The 21,670-nt window shown below is 39.0% G+C and overlaps 1 protein-coding gene across 11 annotated transcripts in view; it reads right to left on the minus strand.

Annotated features, from left to right (window-relative positions):
* KIFAP3 (kinesin associated protein 3) overlaps positions 1 to 21,670 on the minus strand; it is a 67,410-nt gene that overhangs the window by 20,325 nt on the left and 25,415 nt on the right. For 6 of the 11 annotated variants that reach the window (XM_021546014.3, XM_021546012.3, XM_021546017.4 and 3 more), the window contains exons 11-19: positions 21,061 to 21,161; positions 16,672 to 16,780; positions 15,515 to 15,627; positions 14,485 to 14,650; positions 14,141 to 14,269; positions 13,805 to 13,903; positions 12,923 to 13,008; positions 4,670 to 4,859; positions 418 to 517 (exon numbers count right to left, since the gene is read on the minus strand). In XM_021546014.3, the coding sequence (XP_021401689.1) occupies positions 418 to 517; positions 4,670 to 4,859; positions 12,923 to 13,008; positions 13,805 to 13,903; positions 14,141 to 14,269; positions 14,485 to 14,650; positions 15,515 to 15,627; positions 16,672 to 16,780; positions 21,061 to 21,161 (1,093 nt within the window). The remainder of the gene's footprint in view (positions 1 to 417; positions 518 to 4,669; positions 4,860 to 12,922; positions 13,009 to 13,804; positions 13,904 to 14,140; positions 14,270 to 14,484; positions 14,651 to 15,514; positions 15,628 to 16,671; positions 16,781 to 21,060; positions 21,162 to 21,670) is intronic. The other 5 variants (XM_021546016.3, XM_021546013.3, XM_085586819.1 and 2 more) reach the window with 1 other exon arrangement.

Genomic DNA, 21,670 nt, shown 5'->3' on the forward strand with positions numbered 1-21,670 from the left:
CTTGGAAAGGCTTAGGTATATGAAAAACACCAAAAAAACACCAAACCCACAGCAGCTTATTTTAAATTTAAGAAAGACTTCTTTTAATTTTAAGAATACTGGAAACAATCAGCATCTCAAGCCTCTCTTTAGATGTTTCCCAGGGTCTGAAGAGTATTTGAGTAGTTGTCATAACAGGGGGTGTATTCTGTGTTACTGTTCTAATCCACAGCTTTTGGAAAGCTGTGAACTATTACAGCAGGTTAGGATGTTAAAATAGACATGTAATTCAGACTACAGACTAGAACTGCTTGTGCAGCGAGTGTAAATCATTCCTATTGCTATGGGGGCAAAGATTACTGACCACTACAAATGAAGCCCTAAAAGAAATTTGAAGAGCCATTGAATGATAACAATTCCTTAGTAGGAGCAACTTACTTGCTGGAAAAGGGGTGCTGCCCAACCAGGTCTCCATTCTGAAGTTGGTAATCCCCGAAGATATCTGGACTCACCGCTCCATCAGGGGCTATCAGCCCATCTAGGGAAACAAAATACAGCCACTTGTCAAGGAGCAGGATTGAGGGCAAGTGGCAAAACCACCCGTCCTGGTTTCTTTTAGCAATTCATTAGAAATTTAACTTACAGCATTTCTGTGAGGAACAAAAATCAATAATATACAATACTGAAACTCGGCAACTTCAAGTACAAAAAAGTCTTTAATGGGACTCCAAGGAACATCAGCTCACTGCCCTGAAAAATGCTGTACCTAAGAAATATTCTCTTAGCCCTTCTTCCTTAAGCCTTATAAAAGTTATTTAAAGACCCATCAAAGTAAGCCCAGAGAACAAGTAATGAAAAAGGTAAAACATTAATCTGCAGCATAAAAATAAAAAAGAAGCAAAGGTCTTAATTGTTCAGACTCTGCTGCACCATGGTATCTCTTCAAACTTGTTGAGAAAAACAAGAAAGTGACTTCAAATGTATTTATTTTATCTTGCCCATCTTTTAATATCTCAGAGCTCTTTCCAAAAAGGACAGGCTTTACAATTGATATCCTCTCAAGAACATAGGCTACAGATTTTTTGTGCTTCCTTTACATTACAACACTGGCATATGAAGATGCAGACATTTGTAAAGCCAGAAGTATTCCTTAAAGGCTTCACAGTCTCTGCTTGCTTTATGAGGAAAAGAAAATCAGGAGCTAACATCTTCCTTCTGTTACATCAATGTAAACCCAGAGAGTGTCTTTGAAGTAAAGTCACTCAACTGACCCCAGCTGAATGAGAGCTCAGCTTAACTCTTTGCTGCTCCCATTCACAAAACACATTTCTTTTTAATATTAAGGGTACAGTTCTTACTTGGTAATTAGTATTAGGCTCTAATCAGATAAAACAAGCTCCTTAATTTAAATGGCCCCTACATCAGTTTGTCTCCATCACTGTATGAAAACAATTCCAGACTTGGAAGTGCAGAAAGCATCCCCATAAAACCAGGGCAGAAACAGGTACATCCAGACTGATACATTAAGAGTTTAAGAGAGGGAAGACAGAGATTCCTAATGACTAGGAAGTTACAAATGCCATTCCACTTTAAAGAAAGAGAGATAAGATCCAGGGAGTCACAGGCCACTTAGCTTAACCTCTGTGGTTTCCAAACTACTAAAACTGCCTGCACAGGAAGCAGTGCAAAGTTACTTACAGACACAAGGGCTTAGAGATGATGACTCTGGCATTCAAACAAATCTCCCTGTGCTTTATGAATTTACCTGATGTTTTTTGAAGATAATATAGTGACAAGTGATAAAAGGAATAGAATTGACACATCTAGATTTCTAAGAGACATTTGATGAGGTGCTACAGAGATTCATTTAGAAGATACTACCTCATGGGAAAGTGACTGAATGCAAGGCAGCAGATTGCAAATGAAAAATGCCAGCCATGATCAGACCACATTTTAGCAGCATCAGATTGCTGTACAGGGCCATGTTCTAATTGCAGACATGTGTGTACAGTATGTGAAGGAGTATGACTTGACAAGCAAGTGTTCTGGCAGGGATCAATATTGCTGTCTCTCAGCATATTCAGTGGGACACGGGTACCCCGTGACATCACACAAATAGAAAATGTCCAAAGAAGTGAAAGGAAAGTTGAAATGGCCTTTATTAAGACTTGTGCCAATTTTTTCTAGCTCACCCCCTAGTCTGTATGCTCCACTGAACTGAAGTGAGGAGGACCTTTTATCACTTATATCATTTTTATACCTGCAGCACTTCAGATTAAAAACAATCCTTTTAAGTGACTATGTCTTTTAAATAGCCAGGCTAGGTTAAAACTTCTCTTCTTTGAGAGCAGAGAAACATAAAAATAACATATGCCTCTGTATTAATAAAGCAAGCACTACATTTTAACTCTGAGGCTACTGCTAACACTACTTAAAGTGTCTTCAATCAAGAGTGTTAACAGTCAAACCATAACACTCAGAGTTATGGCTCACATGAATTTATAGGAAAATGAAAGCACATGGAGAGCATCAGCTGCAGAAAATGTGATTACACAGTTAAAGGACATCTGTTGTTATGTACATTTCAACATAAATTAGGTCATGTACTTTCAGAGCAAGAGGCACTGAGCTCAGGAAGGTAACTTCAGAGATTCTACCACATTTTTCATGTAGATTTAAATTACTGTGCAAGAGAGAGATTGGCCTGTCAGGAAATAAGGAACTCATCTTGCCATCAGTGAGCTCAAGAACGATTATGGTCAATGTGGGACTTGTACTGACAGCCATCAGTGTAGATCACTTCTAAAATTATAAAACTGAAATACAAGTATTTCATTTCTGACTGTATAAAGATTTGTTCTTTTGGTGAGTTTGGGAGTTTTTTCACTAAGTAATGATCTGTCCTTCAGAAATCCAAATCCCTACTCCAATTGATACCTCAACCTATAGCCTTTTCAAAGGAATATCATGTCACTTTTGAGATGCCACATTTCAAAGCTGAAGTCTAGGAAATTGCAGAAGCACACAGTTACTGACACTTGTTGCAATGAACCTGAGAAGTGAATCTACCTTTTGAATATAATCACTCTTTAAAAAGGGCTACCTTTAAAAACAAAAGCACATTTCAAACATCTGCACAACATATCACCAGAATTCTACCTTTCCTTCCCAGTCAAGTATCAATTCCAACACAAAAAATCCAAAAGGGAAAAACTATGACACTAAGAGGCAAGTTGCTATGGCAGAAGAAAAAGAAGCCTTATGTTCTGATATCCTTTGAGAACAGTATTTGAAATGCTACTGAGATCTTGCACAATTATTTTCTTGCAGCAACTATGAGTGAAGACTATGGGGTTTAGTGGTTTTGTTTTTCTAATTACTCTTCCTGCAAATTGATCCAGAGTCACAGAATTTTGTGACTCATACTTCATGGCAGAGGACTGGACACTTATGTGGAAAATGAAAAACACAGACTCAAACCCAGCAATTAAAAAAAAGCAAAAAATCATGCATTCAGTTATCCAGGAGTTTGAAAAGGATCTAAACCCACAAGTTTGAGAGGGTAAGCCAACTCCTAGTTACAAAAAGTTATGAAGACATTTATCCACTGGGCAAATTATTTCATTATTGTCTCCTGCAAAGTTTTATTGAACCTTCCTCCTGAACAGCTGGCAACACTGGATTAGATAAATCAGCATTTACATAAGAGATTCACACACTTCCCTAAATCCTAGATATACAACAGCAAAAATCATACAGGTGGATTAAAGTCATGAAATTATGGCCTCTGCTACAGAATCTACAAATTTGCTGAGACTCAACTGAAGTCTTTCATCATTATCTGCAATAAAAATCCCATTGCACAACTAAAACAATAGGCAGAACAAAACTCAGCATAAATCCTATAGCTGTGAATTTAACAGGGATGAGAAGATTTTGTTTAGAGAGCAAGCAAACTATGGACACAAGAAATAGGTGGGAAGAACAAGCATGGACCACTTTTACTTGACTCCATTGTCATGGTCCATCAGCTCTCTGAGACAGGTCTACTCATTATTCCTGCAGACCTGTAACATTTCCTAAAATCATGGATATGCAGTACTTAATCCATTACTAATACCCTGATGTCTTAGGATTTTAGGTTTTGTATTTTTCAAATCCTGTACTGCTTTAGTGTATAACTCTAAACTCCATACAGAGTGTTAGCTACTGTATCCACATTTTGGTCACACAAAACAATCCCTCTGGGCCTGAAACTCAAGGCACCCTACAGCCTCAGGCCCTGAAAAGTATCAACAAAAAGTGAAATGGGGAGCAGCAAACTGGGGGAATATGACTTCATTACCTGAAGCTGTAATTGGAGGATTAACCCTTGATATGTAAATGAACCAAACTTATAATTGTCTGAAAATCCTGGGTATAGCCTCTAGAAGGCTTATGGCTGCCCAAGGTGTACCTATTGAAGGCCTTTAATAAATGCCCACTTTTACTCTCTTAATCTTGTCCTAGGAAGCCACTCCATGGCATCAACCCCAAAAAGGACAAGCCCGTCCTTGGCTGGCATCAGTGCTGCTCCCAGTACCACAAAACAGGAACTGTAATACTGGTTTGAGTCAGGCCCTGCTCAGGCTCCCACTGGAAATGCAGAGGTGGCAATCCCAGTGTCAAATAGTGACAGGTGCTGCTTTACCTGCACTATAGTAGAGGTCAGGTCTCTCCAGAATGTCCCCCTCATGGATGTAGGGCTCGATGGGATCATCCCCGTACAGGTACTGCTCGCTCTCGTCCATCTGCCGGCTCTCCACCATCTCCAGCCACTGCGAGTTGTGCCATCGAAACTTCTCCGTCTGGATTTTTTTAGCCCATTCCTCATCATATTCCTGGTAAAAATCACCACACAGTGGTTTAGTATCAGCTGTAGAGAAAGCTGGTGTAACAGGAAATGGCAGGGGAATCCATCATCAGCAAAAGATGCCAGTTCAGGGTCCAGTGACTTAAACGCTCTACTCAGCTTCATGTTTTTTGAGCAAAAGGGATTTTGCAAGCATTGGGCATCATTTGGGTTTGTGCTACAGCAGTACAATCTTCCCTTCATGGTTTGGAACTTCACACCATCCAGTAAAAACTCCTACTTTGAACAGAACAGTTCCATCAGCAGTCTCCTCATTTGGTTTAATTGAGAAGACCCAATTACTGCCAATCTTCAGGGGATTTTTTGTAATTAATTATTAGCACTGACGAAAAACTGTGCACACCTTGATTAGATGAGCATTTTCTAGGACAACTAGTTACTAAAAAAATTATTAAGAAAAAAGGCTGTGATAAAACGAATAAATTTACTTTAATTTCATAAGCTCCAGCATGAATTTAATTTCAACTTCTTGTGAAATTTTATGAATAATGTCAAACAACCACAAAGATGGTAGGCAAGTAAACTCTGAGAGGAACTTCTCCAGAAAGCCGAGTAAAATAGGATATAGGTTCCAGTCACTACAGAAAAACATATAGGCATGACATTTCAATCTGGATTACAGCCTAATTGTACTCAAGTGATGTGATATTCATGTAAAGGGACACCAACATGAAGGGAGATAACCTATGGTCACTGGAATCAGCTGTGCAGAGAAGGATCTTCTCAACAGAGCAGATTTTGGGGGCTGTTGATTTCCACAGAGGGAACACCAGTCCATGGGTAACAGTCAGTTCCTCAATCCTGCTGGGAAGATAGGGCCCAGCTATCTCTAGGAAGCTCATCAACATATGAAAATCTGCACATGGTATCAATTTGGGAATAGTTACAAATAATGCACCACAATTTGTGCTTTTTTAAACCAAAGTATTGTGAGCAAGAATAATATCCCTAACCAGAATGTTTCTTCTTGTGGAAAGAAATATCCTTGTGAAACACATCCCACTCCACTGTCTTCTAACCTAACGACAAAGGAGAGAAAAGTTGAAAATAATTTCTTAACTCTCATGGTGATGAACACACGATCTAGACTTTCCTCAGAGATCCAAGCTGGAGTAGTTTAAGGCTTTAAAAATCTGTTTTACTTAGCTCTGAAGATGATACACAATTAGTAACAATGCCTTGGCTGTGGAAGTGGGAATTTCTGCTCCTGTCAGACATGCCAAAGTAGATCTGCCTACAACCAGAGGCCATAAAATGGCAGAGAAGGCAGACTCAGCTGGCTTAGGAGCTCAGGTTCAACTCCTGAAAACTCTATAGTCTGAACTAGAGGTTTTAAACTGACTTAATATTCAACTAGCCTTGTCTTCATTGATGCCATACATTTCCACTTTGGGCTGGTGGATAACACAAAAGCCAGCTGGCCTTGCCAGTCTGGCAAAGGCTTCTTCAATATTGCCACCAAGTATGCAGAACATCCAAGATTTCATTATTCTCAATTTCTCCAATTCCAGCTCTGATCAACACTGGTTCCTAGACCTTGCTAATTCTACTCCTCACCATCTTGGCACTCCTGTTCAGTGATCCTGTCCAAAACCTGGTGTCCTGCTCAGCTTCCACACCCAGAGCAAGTATCACCTGAGGGATCTGTAGATATTCTCAGTGACTAGAGAAGCAAAATTCCACTTCATCTGTCAGGATTACTGCAGTCTTAGGGAGGGAGAAGAGACAAAACCAAAATCCAACAAACACAAACACCTCATACTGTTTGGCAAAGAACCCCTCGGGCTATTTCTTGATTTTTTCCTCCCATTTCCACTCTTGATTAAAAAGAAAAACTAGAAGTAACAATAAAAACTTGGAAAAAGCAAGCTCATCACTGAAATTTATAAAATGACCCATAAAAAAAAGACAAGGCATGACTTTCAGTGATGACATCTGACCATCACCTTGGAAACCGCTCCTCTGCTGCATCTGCCAGAGCTAAACCCTGGGCTGGCTGTTATGTCACCCTCCAGCAGTTGTGAATTACTTACAGGCTTTAGAGAAACATCTTGTACCTGCCAGAAATCATACTGCACTCTCAAGAACACTATTCCCAGAAGTCATGATTGCAAAGAAGGGGAGGAAAATAAACAAATTTAACAAACAGCAAATTAGATTAAGCTCTGTGAAAGCTGAATCCCTTTTACATTATCCTGTTTACTTTTCAAAGTTCCCAAAAGCCAAAAGGCCATCAGCTAAATCACCTCATTCATATTTACCATCAATGCACTTTGAAAACACTAGAATATTCCCAAAGTTACAACCCTAAATGTATCCCAGTTCCTGACATCAGAGTTCCACTCACACCACTGTCTGAACATGCTGATTATCTGTCAGAAATAGATATCAACTTCTTACATCCTCTTGCAAAAATAATTTAACATTTCTCAGATTCTAACTCCTTCAGCTGATGACAGCAGGGCAGAATATATTCTACATTTCCCATGCTATATTAAGAGGCTTAAGACTTCCAGATATTTTTCCTCAATAATTAATCTAAATTTTGGAAAATGGTATTAACAATTGAACAGCACATTACTTAAAAACCACAATTTATCCATTCAAGCACTTTTGACAACTTTATTCTTGCTGTTCATTCCCAGTGAAAACAGCAAGGTACAAATGTTACAAAGAAGTGACTGCACCAGAACTAGATCAATGATCAGTTTTGTCAGGAGTGTCATTCTGGCAGCAATCACAGAAAAGGAAGATTTGTAGTAGTCTAGAATGATTTACATAACCTCAGCACAAAAGAAGTTCAGTTAAGTAGTGTTACATCAGGAATATGTCTGTAGATTTTCCATGGAAATATGCAGAACCACCACTGGGTAAATGATTAATGGAATAACATCAGAATGGAAGAAAAGCTGTAAATGCAGGACTACAGCCAAAAGGCACAAAGAAACAAAATTAAAGACATTTAGAGCAAAACAATTCCCTAAAAGACTGCAACTCTTCCAGTAATTATATTTGGAGCTATTAAAATCTTTTTTATTACTATTGTATGTGTGTGTGTGGGGGGGGGGTTGTTTTGATTTTTAAACACAAAATCTTTTTAAACAAAAAGAAGGAGAAGCCCTCATTTTTTTAAAAGGGAATCTCTGCAAACAAAACCAGAAAGCTAAAAATTATGGAGATACACCTATAGCTTTGAGCTCCAGCCCTTTTAAATGTTAGGCTACTGGAAAAGCAAAGGAGAATGAGAAGGTGAACAGAATGTGCCTATTTTCCAGCACCACCCCCCTCAAACGCGGCAGTCATGGTCAGAAACTTAAAAGGAGGAATTCTCAAAGCTGATTTTATTCTCTTTGGAGCTCCCTGACATCACTAGTTTTAACATTCGGTTTCCATAAATCCAGAAGTGTCATAGAAGATGTATAGCTTGACTCTGGGAGGAATGTGCCATCCTTTTTGAAGTTCTCCTTCCAGCTTTGTTTACTACTGAACCATTGAAATATTATGAAGCGTTAACTGGCCCATTATCAGAGCGTGTCTGTTCCCTATCAGGGTCCCCTTTGTCACTGGCTTCCGTCACACCTTGTATCTGATTAACACACTATAGGATAACACAGAGCTACACAGATCTGCTTTGTGTTCCCTCACAGCTGATGAAAAACAGATTTTCCTTTTCACTTTAATGTGGTTGCCCTTTAATTGGGTCTGTAGTAGGGTTCATTTGATGTGATTCCTCATCCTGAACCAAAACTGCTGTACAATAAGTAGAAGGCTCATTATGCTCAAGGCTCTACTCAGTGATTTGTTACATTCTTCATTAAAAACCTACTGTTTACATGAAATATTAAATTAACCATTTATTAAGAAAGAAAAAATTTATCTCGTCTAGCTATTCAAAAGTTAGGCATGTGATTTTAACTCTGTGCCTCTATAAACCAAGGAGAGAAACAGATGTTAGGGATCACCTTCTGCAGGTGCCTACCACACCTACCTCAGGGTAAGTACCACTGCAGGGTAATTCCTTCACAGGGCAGGAAAAAATCCTCCCACCACTTACACCTGTGCATCTTGGAGTCACTGCTTCACAATCAGCTTCAATACTATAAATAAATTCTGACAGGAAGCTCACACTAATCTGAGAGCTGAAACTAATGGCAAGGCAAGGAAAAAAGAGTAATCATTGATGCCCTCTAAATTTATGTGGCTCCATAAAATGTAGGGCACTCTCAAAGTTCCTACACTGGCAATAGCTAGAGAAACTTTTTTTATGTCCCTTTTGGAGGAATGTTATGGAAACCTGTTATGTAACAGATCAGTGGTTTGCTTGACCTTCGCAGTCCTACAAAGCCAGAGAGCAGGCACCAGTGCTGAAAGAGAATCTGTCCAAGGCAGGTTTTATGTGAAGACAAAAACAACCAGGATGCTCTTGCCCTATCTAATGCTGCCTGTGGTTACTCTGCTGCAGGCAGAGCCACAAGAAGCAACCAGGACCAAAGCAGACTGCTGGCAAATTGAACAATGAACACAGGAAAGTTCAGCTGCAGCCCCAGCCCCTCGCTGCCCTTCTGCCCGCCCCTCTGTTTTCATGTTTGCTACAGGATAACAGGGCAACAAGATGCACCACAGAAAGGGGGTCCTGTCAAGTGAAGGGAGCACCTTTTTTCCTGGAGTGACTGCAGCACTCTTCATGGAAAGAGGACACCAAGCTGGAGTCAAAGGTTATCTATTTTCAGAGCATGCTGGCCATTCAAATAAAGCCCACACCAAATCCCTGTGGTCTGCTCTTCCCTGACTCTAAGAGAGCTGGCCAATATCTCATACAGCTGGCTCCAAACCCCAGAGCACAGAGGGTTCACAGCACATTCCTGCTTCTAAGGTGAAATTCCAGCATTCCCAACATGAAGGATTTCTATCAGGGAGCTTAGCTAACACAGAAAGATGCAAACTGTTCATTAACAATGAAATCCATAAAAGGCAAACATTATTTGCCATTCATTACAAATACTCAGGGCAAAGAAAGAGAGCTGGTAAAACAGCTTAGACATGAGGCTCTTCCTAAATCCCATGGACAATGCTGTAACTAAAAGATGTTTTACTGCTGTAGGAAGTATTGTGATCCACTCTTGATCATAAGAGAAACATGATGGTACATAGAGCAGATCTGGATTCAAAGCTGCAAAGGCACTGAAGAGGAAAATCAGGCGAAAGGGTCAGACTACAGAGTCCTAGGATCTGATGATGGTTAATTAAATATCCTTTGTATAAATGAGGAAATTAGTTTGCAATTAAACTGAGTAGGAGCAGAAAAATAATAAGGAACCTGAGAGATTAGTAGTTCTCTTGGCTCTTGATAATGTTGCCTAAAGTGAACAGAATAAAACCATCTCAGGTAAGCTGACATATCTTTCCACAAACTTGGAGCTGCAGTTCTCCAGGCTTCTGAACCAGGGGAAAAGGGATATTAATTTGCTTGAGACTCCTGTACCAGCTGCTGATTCCAGGCCTTCAGCTAAGCCCTGAGAGCTGCCCCACTCTTCAGGAGCACAAGAACACTGAACTGACTGATTGCTGCCAAAGCTCAGCACATGACTGAAACTAAAGCATTCTGAAATCATCAACTCAGACTTTTTTTGACAAAAGGGATATCTTGCTTCTCCCAGTGCAAAACTGAGACTGCCCAGTATATATTGTGCTAAAGCAGCACATCTGTTTCAGTTCATCAGTGGCAGAGTCCAGCCAAGCTATATTAAACAAATCATCACTAGTGTAACATTTCCATAATTTCTGTGACAATTACTTTACTACAGAAAGCATTTCTCCCCTAAGGCTTATAAGCCATGTGATTTTCTCCAGTGCTATTTCAATCACAGTATATACAGCTCATTGATGAGTGAAAGAAGCATTTGTCTCCTTGAGTAGAAATTATTTTCAAATCTACTCCCCAACATTTATTTTCTGACTTCCATCAGAAGACTTGCTCTTGTCAGCATGTGTGCAACAAGACCAAAAAGTGAAGGTTTGCTTGTTGTGGATTTAGCACAGATAAGAAGTTCCATCACTCTTGGAGACTGTTCAGACACCTCAGCAGGCACTGCTGGTGTAAAAGTGCCCCACAACCAAACACCTCTGTGTTTATAGCCTGCTGTATCATTCCTTTAACACCTAGCAAGATCTGAGCTTCTGATAACTTAACTCTCTTATAATTCCTATCATCACTATTTAGAATACATTGCCTTTTTTGCTTTGTGATTTTTTTGTACCGAGAGACACAAGTGCAACCAGATTCCAACATGACTGAGAAAGCAATCAATTAATTAGTGGTTCTCTTTGTCTTCCAGAAAAGAGAGCACATTATGCTTCCTGTTCCACTCAGGGTCATGGTGTTCATGCAACTTATAACCCCAACGCCCAGATAATAAAGCCAGAAAGAGGCTCTTGGAAAAGGAACTCTCCTAACTCACCAGCTAACACCATTCTAAGTGTGGCATTGCTCCACAGCAAAGAAAAATATAATTTACCACCATGGAAGCTGCTCTCAGTATGTGTTTGGTGTCTCCTTCTCCACTCCCAGTAACCACAGCACAACATTTCTTCCCTTTATTCTTCCTCAAGGCCCTGAAAGTCCTGTCCAGGGCTTTTTGCAAGTTGAGAAGCCTTTCCATTCCATTATCTTGGCACTCCTCACTGACTCATGGTGAGCATAAAGATTTTGTGTTCTTAGGAAGGTAAAAAAAAGCCAAGTATATTTTATTCAGATGGTAATATTGACTGTGAAGCTGTATTTTTGTATGTTTATTCTTATAGATTCTATAAATTTCGCTTAATAATATTACAACACACCTCACTGTAAAGCTTCCCCATTCGAACAAATCAACATGTGAGTCACTTCAAAACTGCACTGGCCTCAAGGTAAAACAAGTGCTTGATGCACTTAAGATTGTCCAGCTTCACCCCGAAGATAAAAAAGTCTTTCCACTGTTACTATTGGAGATGTCCCTAGAAATAGCTGATTATATTAAGCTGAACATGATGCACATCATAAATAAGTACTAAGTGTAAATTCATCTGAATTTAAATATAGTCCTTAATGAATATCTACAGCAACTCTGCCACTGGAGCAGATTGTCATTCCATACCTCCATGAAGAAAAGGCAGAGCCAGATAAAAAGAAATCCAGTTCAGAAAATATTATGTTATTTCACTATTAAATTAGAAGACATTATTAATTATATATAGACTATATATAGGATTTTGCAGTGTAAGTTCAGCCTTAAACTATATTGAACTTTTCAGAGAACGAACTGGAATACATGCAATTAAACTGAAAAAGGAACAATGTAGATGACTGAAAAAGCCATAGGTACTGCTGCTCTTGACTTAAATTGTTTTTGACTATAAAATTTAATTTCATGACAGCTACTCTATACCCAAAAGAATGTAGTCACTACAATCCTCAACATTACTTGATAATTCAGTATTCTTTCTTTTTTCCAATTTACCAGTGTAATACAACTGTCCCAAAAGTTGACTGTGATCCATGGATTGTTGGACAAATTAAGTTATGTAGCTAAAGAAACCTATCCAAAAGGTGAAGACAATATTACAGTGACTGTTCCCTCAGCAGGGAACAGCCAGCATCAGGATCGCTGCCACATTTTCTTTTTGAAACAAATATTGGCATCAGGCAATGTAGAGAAGCTGAATAAAGCTGCTGGGTAACAAGAGCCATTTGTTTGGAGAACTAAGAAATAATGAAAACTTGGCACACTTATGTAATGTGACTAATTTATAAAAGTCTAGAAGCACTTTTAAAAAGTGTAAAGGTAACTTGTATGAATTTTCAAAATACACACACACTTTTTTGGAAGTTTGATGCACAGCCTAATGATTGTCATTGTGCCCTGAAAATTCATCTTTTATCCATATGGTTAGAAAGTGGCACAAGAAAAATACTTTTGATTTGCAATATATTTAGTTATTTCAGCATTCTCTTGTGTAAAGAGGCTCTGGAAGGACGAAGAAAGCCAGACCTACCGCTATGATATCCAGAGTGTTGTCACAGACCTTGCGGATCTCAGCGTTTTTATCATGCATCAGGTCTATGAGGTACGCTGGAGCTTCTGCAAAGCAGCTGTTAAGGAGAAAAACATTTGTTTTCTCCCCCTCACAACCCTGGGTTCTTCAAACTTCAAATTTCACTAAGAAGCAGAGGCAGGAATTTTTCATCTCATGTAGCAAGAAAGCATTTTTCAAATGTTGGTGCTTGATCATTCCAGAATTAGCAAGAGATGCAACTTCTTATATTTAATTTTTTAAAGCAAGCAACCTAGGAGTCCAAACAGGACACCAAGAACCACCCAAATGGCTTCTCAGATATTCCACAGAGATTAAAGGCAAAAAGAACATGAAGAAGTATTCTTTGTATTGTTAGCAATGGAATCACTAATTTGCTATCACTCACAGGGCTCATTCAGCCCATTCTGAATGCTTCAATATAATTCAACATTCAGTTAAGGCCCACAAAATTTCAGACCATGCAACATATTTGTACAATGCTGCAATACAAAAAGTTTGCTTGTGCTCTACATACGTTCTTCTATGAACTATGAATTTAATTATGATTTGCAAAACAAATTCAGACAGTAAATCAGATTGGATAGCAACTAGTGAGTCAGCTGGTCCAGTGATCCCCCTTCTACTCCCCTCCCTGCTTCAAAGCAAACTAAGTTTTAATCTTTACTATTAACCTTACAGTCCCTTTACATGCTTAGGCTGCTTGGATTTTTATTTCAGCTGAAATAAACATTTACAAAGAAACCTCTGAGATCATGAGGTTACTGCAAGAGAAACAGAAGTCAAACCAGCAATGGCAAATTAAGTGCTGCAACTCCAGATGTTTAATCTGTAAAAAGATACGTGTTTCCTTGATGATGACATCTCTGGTGGCTTGGTGGAACACCATCTGATAAAATACATAGATGATCTGGCAGACAAACTCATCATCTTCCTGTTGAGCTGCAAGGAGGAAAAAAAAATCCACCACGATTTCAAATCTCACAAATAGAAGTTTTTGATGGTTAAAGAGTTATGAAGGTGTGGGAAAACCCAAATCTCTGAAACCACTACTCAGAATCCATCACTAACAGAGAACTGCTCCTCCTTCCTCATACAAACACCAACCCCTGCACTGCAAGGACAGAGTAAAGCCAATCACAGCTCCTGCTGTGCACAGGTCACACATGGCAAATTTACCGTTCAGCAGCTCGATGAGTGCAGGGATGATCCCAGATTTAGCCAGCAGAGCAGCACAGGAGTCATCCATGGACACAGTCCCAATCATGATCACCACTTCCAAAACAAGGTCATCTTCAGCAGAACCTGCTAAGGCACAAGGCAGCAAGTAGGAAGTATTACCTCTCTCAGGAATTCTTAATCAACCGGCAGTTGTGTATTTATCTGCAGACATGATTCTATTCTTCAGTGTTCTGTTTTCCTAAACAACCACAAATTATAAAGGTAAATAGACTCTACTCTGAGCACTCAAAATATTCTTGGAGAGACCCTGCTTTGGAAGCCCAATCCAACTTTGTACAGACCTGGTTTTAACTTATCCTTGAGATATGGAACCAGTTTGTATTCCTTCAGCACAAGTTCCCAGTCCAACTCTGGTAAGGTCAAATTTGCAAGTGTTCCCAGGCATTCAATCACAAACTCTTCTTCTTCAAAATTTGATATTTGAGCTGCTAGATCACCAACATATTCCTGAAGAAAATAGAGCAACAAGCATTACAAATGAATAAACTGGATTTCTGAAGAGCTCACATCTCAGCCAAACTAAAGCTAGTTCTCAAAAGAAAACTAAAGAGACTTTGCTCCTGAAATAAGGACTAATAAGGCAGTTTCAATTCCAGTTGATGAATAATCCAAGAAAACATTTCAGGAACTCTTCTCCTCCATCTTTCATTTTCAAGAGATGTGGATCATTTGTTTCCAACGTTCCAAAAGTGGTTACTACTACACAGAGTTTAAAAAAGCTCTTAGAAAAAAAGGAAAAGAAGAAAGAGAAAACCATCCTGCATTAGAGGCAGTAATGGAGCTCTTTACCTAAAGATTTTAATAAATAACTAGAAGATTTTTCTGAGGACATTAACAGGGGAAAAATGGCTTTTCCTCCTTTTCTTTCAAAAGGGTGGCTTTACAGGATCAGTATTTAAATATTAAGTATTTAAAATACCTACAAATAAAATCACACTTGGCACACTGAAGGAAAAAAAAAAAAAACACACCAGATTTTTCTCTCTAGGTCCAAAAGCAGAAATTTAGGATAATTTAATTTTTATGATGTTCACTCCAGCAGCTGGGGCATTTTTGTTTGTTTGCTTGGGTTTGTGTGTTTGTTTTGAAACCTATTGGATAAGGCTTAAGACCTGTTTTCCCTTTAGTGGGGGATCCAAACTCTGATCTACCAGATGAGATAGCAATATAAAACAAAACATAAATCACCCCAGGACAGACAAGGAAACTTAAACTGGACACCCTACAAAACAAACCATGGCAGCTCTCCAGAACCAGACTTTTCCAGAAGGATAAATAACAAGATCACATTAGGTAAGACCTAATGCTTACAATAAACTGGCTTTTAGTTGGCCCATCATGTTGTGAAATATTTCTGATCATCTTCATTAACAATGGATCCTTAAACTTCAAAGCCCGCTTCATGAGCATTTTCAAACCATTTCCTGAAAAGAAACAAACAGGACAAAAAAGAAGCAAGTACTGGCAGATCAAACATCAACATGCACACAAACAAATGATTTAAGCTTTAAAAGTTTAGAATGAAAAAGTGCACAGCAGTTAGTCCAGGCACAGAGTCTTCCCTCCCCATTGCACAGACTAAATATGTTGTTAGGGTATTAAAAGTTTATTTACCAAAGATCAGTGCATAGGAAAAGATCTGAAGTACTTGACCACATAGAACAAATCCCACTGTTACCATTATGCTTCCAAAAGATCACCCTTGCCTACCTAAAAAGCGCTGCTAGCTTGACTTTCACCTTTAATATAAAATTGGATCTCCCTGCTCCCCCTTCTACAGAGCTATGCACAGAATTTTAAAATGGAATTTCAGTCCACAGAATCTCTTGATTGCAACTTCGAAGGCCAGTAACTGAATGCAGCAGTTCCTAGGGAATATGCTGAGCAGAAGTGGAAGTTGGGGCTACTGAGTAATATTGTTTTATTCAAAACTGCTAGCTAGTATGAACATAATGGAACTTTAAAAAAATCCAGTTACTGCAAAATCAGAACTATGTAGACCACGATTCAAAATATTAGAACCCAAAAGAAGCTCAATTATAATAAAAAAATTAATGGAAAGATGCAACTGAAAGACATCACTGCTATTCATGTGATACTGGCAGGTGAAACACCAGTCAGCCAAAACTGGATTTTAAGCATCAGGCAGAATAAAACCCTGATGTCTCCATACAGCCATAGTATCTCACAGCAATGTCATCAGCCTGTATTTCAGAACTGTGTGCATGTACAAGAAGTGTGGGCACCTCCCTTAAGTGCCACTCCTGCCACCAAGAGCAAATTCTGAGGAGCATGTGGCCATTTGGTTGCCAGCATTACCAAACACATGAATTTTATTTTTTTAAAAACACATAAATACATTTATAAATAACTCAAATATATATAATTTACATATGTAAGTATAATAAGAGAAATATATAAAGTGTTGTCATCTCCAAACCCCCCACCAAAAACCTCAGTCCAATTACCTTCACAGATAAGCTGCACATTTCTTTTGTTGGCAGCAAGGTTAATACAGAAAGAAATAAGTTCCAGGTCAACTCTCTCATCAGGACATTCAAAAAGCATCTTCATTAACTGCCAAGAAATACAAGCACACTTGGGTCATTGATCTTTCCAAAGCATTAGAAAAGCAGTGTTATGGTATCAACTACAGTACCTTTTTTCAAAATCAGTATTCAGCATTTCTACAAGAACAGTGAAAGTTATAAAGGTCAAGGGCATGATATGTATAGTTCCATTATTTAGGGATAACAATCCTTTAAAGTGGCAAAAATGGCAATCACTCATCACCTTAAATTATCTTGGCTTAGTTACATTTTATTGCTACCACTGAAATTTTTGTTTAACTGGTTTTTAGTATTTGTGAATGGATAAATTTGTTTTGAAAGCTTAGGTGAATTTAATATAGGGGAAAAAAACCCTACAACTTAATTCCACAGAAAGTGAGATTAATACCTATTTAGCTTAATAAAATTATGACTCTAAACAGGTACTTAACTGCAAAATAATTCTACTACTATTTTGCTGTGAGTCACTCTATTGATAGGTAATTTTAGCTGTCTCTGAAGCACTGTTCTTTCTCTTTGCAGCTTCCAGCTTGATCTGAACACTGCCACATCCCACAGACTCCTCAGCAGTAACCCCATTATTCTGGTAACATTAATGTAAGTATACAATCACCTATAATCCCATTCAAACGGTTCAGCAAATGTCAGTGAATTCCCAGGTGATTCCCAAGGCTCCTAACCTATGGATTGCCATCATTTTATACACCTGGCCCTGTATTGTCCATTACATCACAGGCTGGCTATCCTGGCTCATTTGATTCAACAGGAACAGGTTTTGAAATGGCATTTGGAATATATGAACATGACTGAAATGAACCCATTTCTTTTCCTTCTGGTTCCAATCCTGGCAGACAAGCCCTGCACAACTTCAGGGCTGGGGGACACCACCCTGTTTGCTTCTAAAACCCACTCAGTTCACAAGACATAGTTAGATTATAATGCAAACCAGTGTGATGACAAGACTGAGATTACTGGAAGAAGAAACAACTAAGCCTAAAGATAAGCAGGATATAAGGTACAAAAAAATGCAGCTCAAAAAGGAGCGGGAGGACAAGAAAGCAACAAATTTTCATTAAATTTAATTATTAATCATTAAATATTTGTGTGCTTGCCCCCTGGTGGAAAGACAAGTTTGTAATGCATTAAAAGCTAGAGAAAGTAGAATCCATTTAAAGAGGAGAAAAGAAAAACAATAGGATTGCAAGAATTCTCTCAAAATTATTTTACTCCAGCCATTCTGTAAGTTTACCTATTATCTTATATCAGGTTCTCATTCCACACAGAACCAAAAAGCCCCCAAATAAAAACTGTATTACAACATAGCTATTTATGTCTTTCCTGAGACTTTCATGTGCTCATTTAAAAGCTATCATTGATTTCTTCCTCCTTTTCTTAAAAAGGTAGAATCAGATTTCTCTAGGTTGTTTTAAGAACTTATAAAACCCCTGGTTTATTAAATCCTTAAGCCTGACAGTCACAAAAGAGGGAATTAACAGAGAAGAAAATTGCCATTTAACAAGTAGAACATGAGCATTCAAAAATCACCTCCTGCAACTCTTCAGTTACAAAACCTTTAAAAATAGATTTTTAAAACCCTTCAAATAATTTGAAGGGAAACAAACATTCTCATTACTTACACAATACAAAATCTGTGGAAATTAAATGTTTAACAAGATGGGATTACACTGTTAATTACTGAACTACTTCTCTATAAAAGAAAAAATATATACAGTTTCAATTAAAGCCGTTCAAATTTTAAAATAATAGTTTCATGCGAGTTCCATGTTTCCCATTATGTCTTCATTTAATTTGATTGCTTCTTGTGCCACTTCAAAAGGAAGAGTAATTGCTGCCAAATAGGAAATATTAAAATTAAATTTGTTCTGCTTTTACTATGTCCATTGTCATCTTTTACTGATTTAACAGGAAGGCAGTAAAAAGACTGCAGCATGTGCAATGAAGAGGCAGTAGTGTTCAATCAGACAAGTCCCATATTGAGTATCAGATACCACAGACCAGCACTGAAATCACTGTGTCTAGACTCTCTGGCACCTGCCTTCACTTATTTACCAGTGACCAGAGGCCAACCCCCACAGCTCTGTGTTCACATACACCTCTGTCCAACCCCCTCCCCAAGCCCAGCTCCAACATCTTTGAATGATTATGCCAGAACTGCATGCCTCAGGAATCTCTCCTGAGCGGCTACTCCCAACTCTGCTGTTTGAAGTGATGCTCTGGTTTCTGAACTTCAGCAGATAATGGCGGACAGGAGCAAAGGGGGCTGTCAAGAGAGGACGTTTACCAGCATTAAGCTGAAAAGAAGCTTAGAGATCAAAGAGGGCCCAAACAGGACAACCGTGGTGGAAAACATGTGGGCAGCTTTGGAGAACCTTGCACACCGCTCTGCGGTAAAATATTAAATATCACCATGACATCACTGCCTAACCATGCCCTTTGATTGGCCAGGTTATTACCAATAAAGGCTTTTATAAGCATCTGGATGGCATTTGCACCTATTTAAACAAAACACGCATTGCTGAGGTCTAAACAAGAATGAACTGTTAATACTCACTTTTAACTGTTACTAGAGTAGCACCCACTAACTCCTGCAATGCACAAGGATGTTTAGCCGGGACAGCACGCGCGAGCCCTGGGCAAGCACTTCACGCAGCCAGAATCGCCACAGGGGCTGCTTTCTCCAAGCTCTTCCTACTACCACTGAACATTAATTAGTATTTGTTGATGAACACCTTTCCTCAAAAAGAGACAAACCCACGCAAGGGCGTATACCACTACTGAAGAGAGATTCTGGGTTTCTTGGGTAGATTTAGATAGCAGCGAGTCCATTTAAAACAGTAATTTTCTTTTCCTGATGCCTTATCCACTTCCTAATGCTTTCTGCTACCTGTCTTCCTTGATAACCATCCTAATTTTGAACATTCAATAGTAAAATTTAAGCTCTGGTTGCTCAGTTTCTTTTTGAACAGTGTGCAGATGTGACCTGTGAAGCACCAATATGCGTAGTTATACTTTCCATCTTGGTTGTTTACTTCACTAAAGCCCAGTGAAGGCAGTAGAATTGTTTGCTGCTCCACCAGTCTTTGGACACAGCTCTGTTAAGCACTGAGGGTCCAGGAGTCATACCAAGATTACCTGAACACACATCACAAAGCAAGTCCTAAGACACTGGTGCAGGAATTTGAGTTTGGCTGGTAACTGCTAGAACAAAGCAGGTCCTTTGTATCACACGAATGCCTTAAAAGGTAATTGCTTCTTGTGGTAGAAAAGACAGCAGGATGTTTACAAGATCATTTTGTAATATATATTATTTATTCCCATCAGTTCTCTCCTCTCTATTATCCAGAATCGTCTTGTACTGGAAAAACTTCACTAATTTTGCCATAAGATAACAACCAGAAACATTCTAATCACTTCATGACAACTTTCCATTCTGGGAGTATTTGATGTTAAAAACCCATTTGGCAGGAAAGAAGATACCATGGTGCAATTCTGAAAAAGCTACCAAAGAGCCTTTACACTTAGGCAACACAGACTTTCTTAACTGCAGCCTCACCAAGGCTGAGGAAAATGGTCAATATGAGAGGACTTGGTACTTCAGAAAAACAAAAAAAACCCAGACTAACAAGAAACAACAAAACACATGCACACAAAAAACCAAAAATACCCACAAAACCCCAAACCCCGTGATACTATGTATGCTTGAGTCAATGGGTTAAGTAAGAAAATGCAGGCTGAAATATCAGTGAAGATCCTTCCACACTCATCAAGTCTTCCTTGCTGTACATGCCTGCAGTTGGAAAAGGAATTGTCATGTAGGAATGTAACCCTGCTTGGCTGGTTTCCAGCTCATATCCTGCAATACTGGAGACATTGAAATTTTGATACCCAATGGGATCAAGCAAGAATGCCTTCTAAAACTGTAGAGGAAATACTTTCCACTACGTTCCCTAGAGAGCTGCTCTGCACAAGCTTTAATCTCTCTCAAGCGTTCCTGATCTTCTGTAGGAATCCTCCGGGTCACCTGTAATTTCAGCAGTTCACTGGTGCAGCTCAAGTGTCAGCAGCAGTGACAGAGATCGGTCACCTCTGCTCTTGCTGGGGACCGTGAAAGCCCGAAGAGCAGTGCCTGGAGGAGGAGGTGCCTCAGTGCCAAGCAGCACAGTGGCTGTTCCCTTTGTCACCTGCGGGTGTCAGTGCGAGCTCTGCCATGAGCGAGGGAGGGACTCGGAGCACGAGGGAAAGTGATTTTAACAGCTCGTCACGTACCTGAGGGATGCAGTCTGTATATGCAAACATCGATTTAAAGCAATCGTCCATGCTGATGTGATACAGAATGCAGATCGCTACTTTTTTGTTATTTTCGTTCCCTAAAAGGAGAAAAAAATGTATTTTTAGGAGAACTTTTAGCTGTTGTTAAATACTCAAAAGAGGAAAATGAAAAGCAGAACAATCCTAGCTAATAGAGGGAAAATTTAAATCAGAAATGACACGTTAATGAAAGGGTCTTGGCCTGGCCTAACCAAATGAACCACGTATTAATGCAAAGAGGGTACCAGGGCAATGGTAAATATTCCTTCCTCTTCCCAGCACCTCAAAACACTTCCTTAACCCCACTGTGCAAGATATTTATTTTGTGAAAGGAATGCTTAATAATGACTGGCCATCCAGAGAAAGGCTTAATCAATTTCCAGCTAGAAAATTAAGATTTAGCTGTGAATATTATTATTTAAATAACAATCTTGTCTAAAAGTGAAATAATAAAGAATACACCAGTGCCAGAGAGAAAAATAAGAACTGCCACTAAAAAGTATTGTAGAAGGATTCCACTGCCTTTCAAGTGAATACTGGTTATTTTACTCTTCTAAATAACAATATT

The sequence above is a fragment of the Lonchura striata genome, chromosome 8 (genome assembly GCF_050655825.1).
Source record: "Lonchura striata isolate lonStrDom1 chromosome 8, ASM5065582v1, whole genome shotgun sequence".
NCBI classification, from domain to species: Eukaryota; Metazoa; Chordata; class Aves; order Passeriformes; family Estrildidae; genus Lonchura; species Lonchura striata.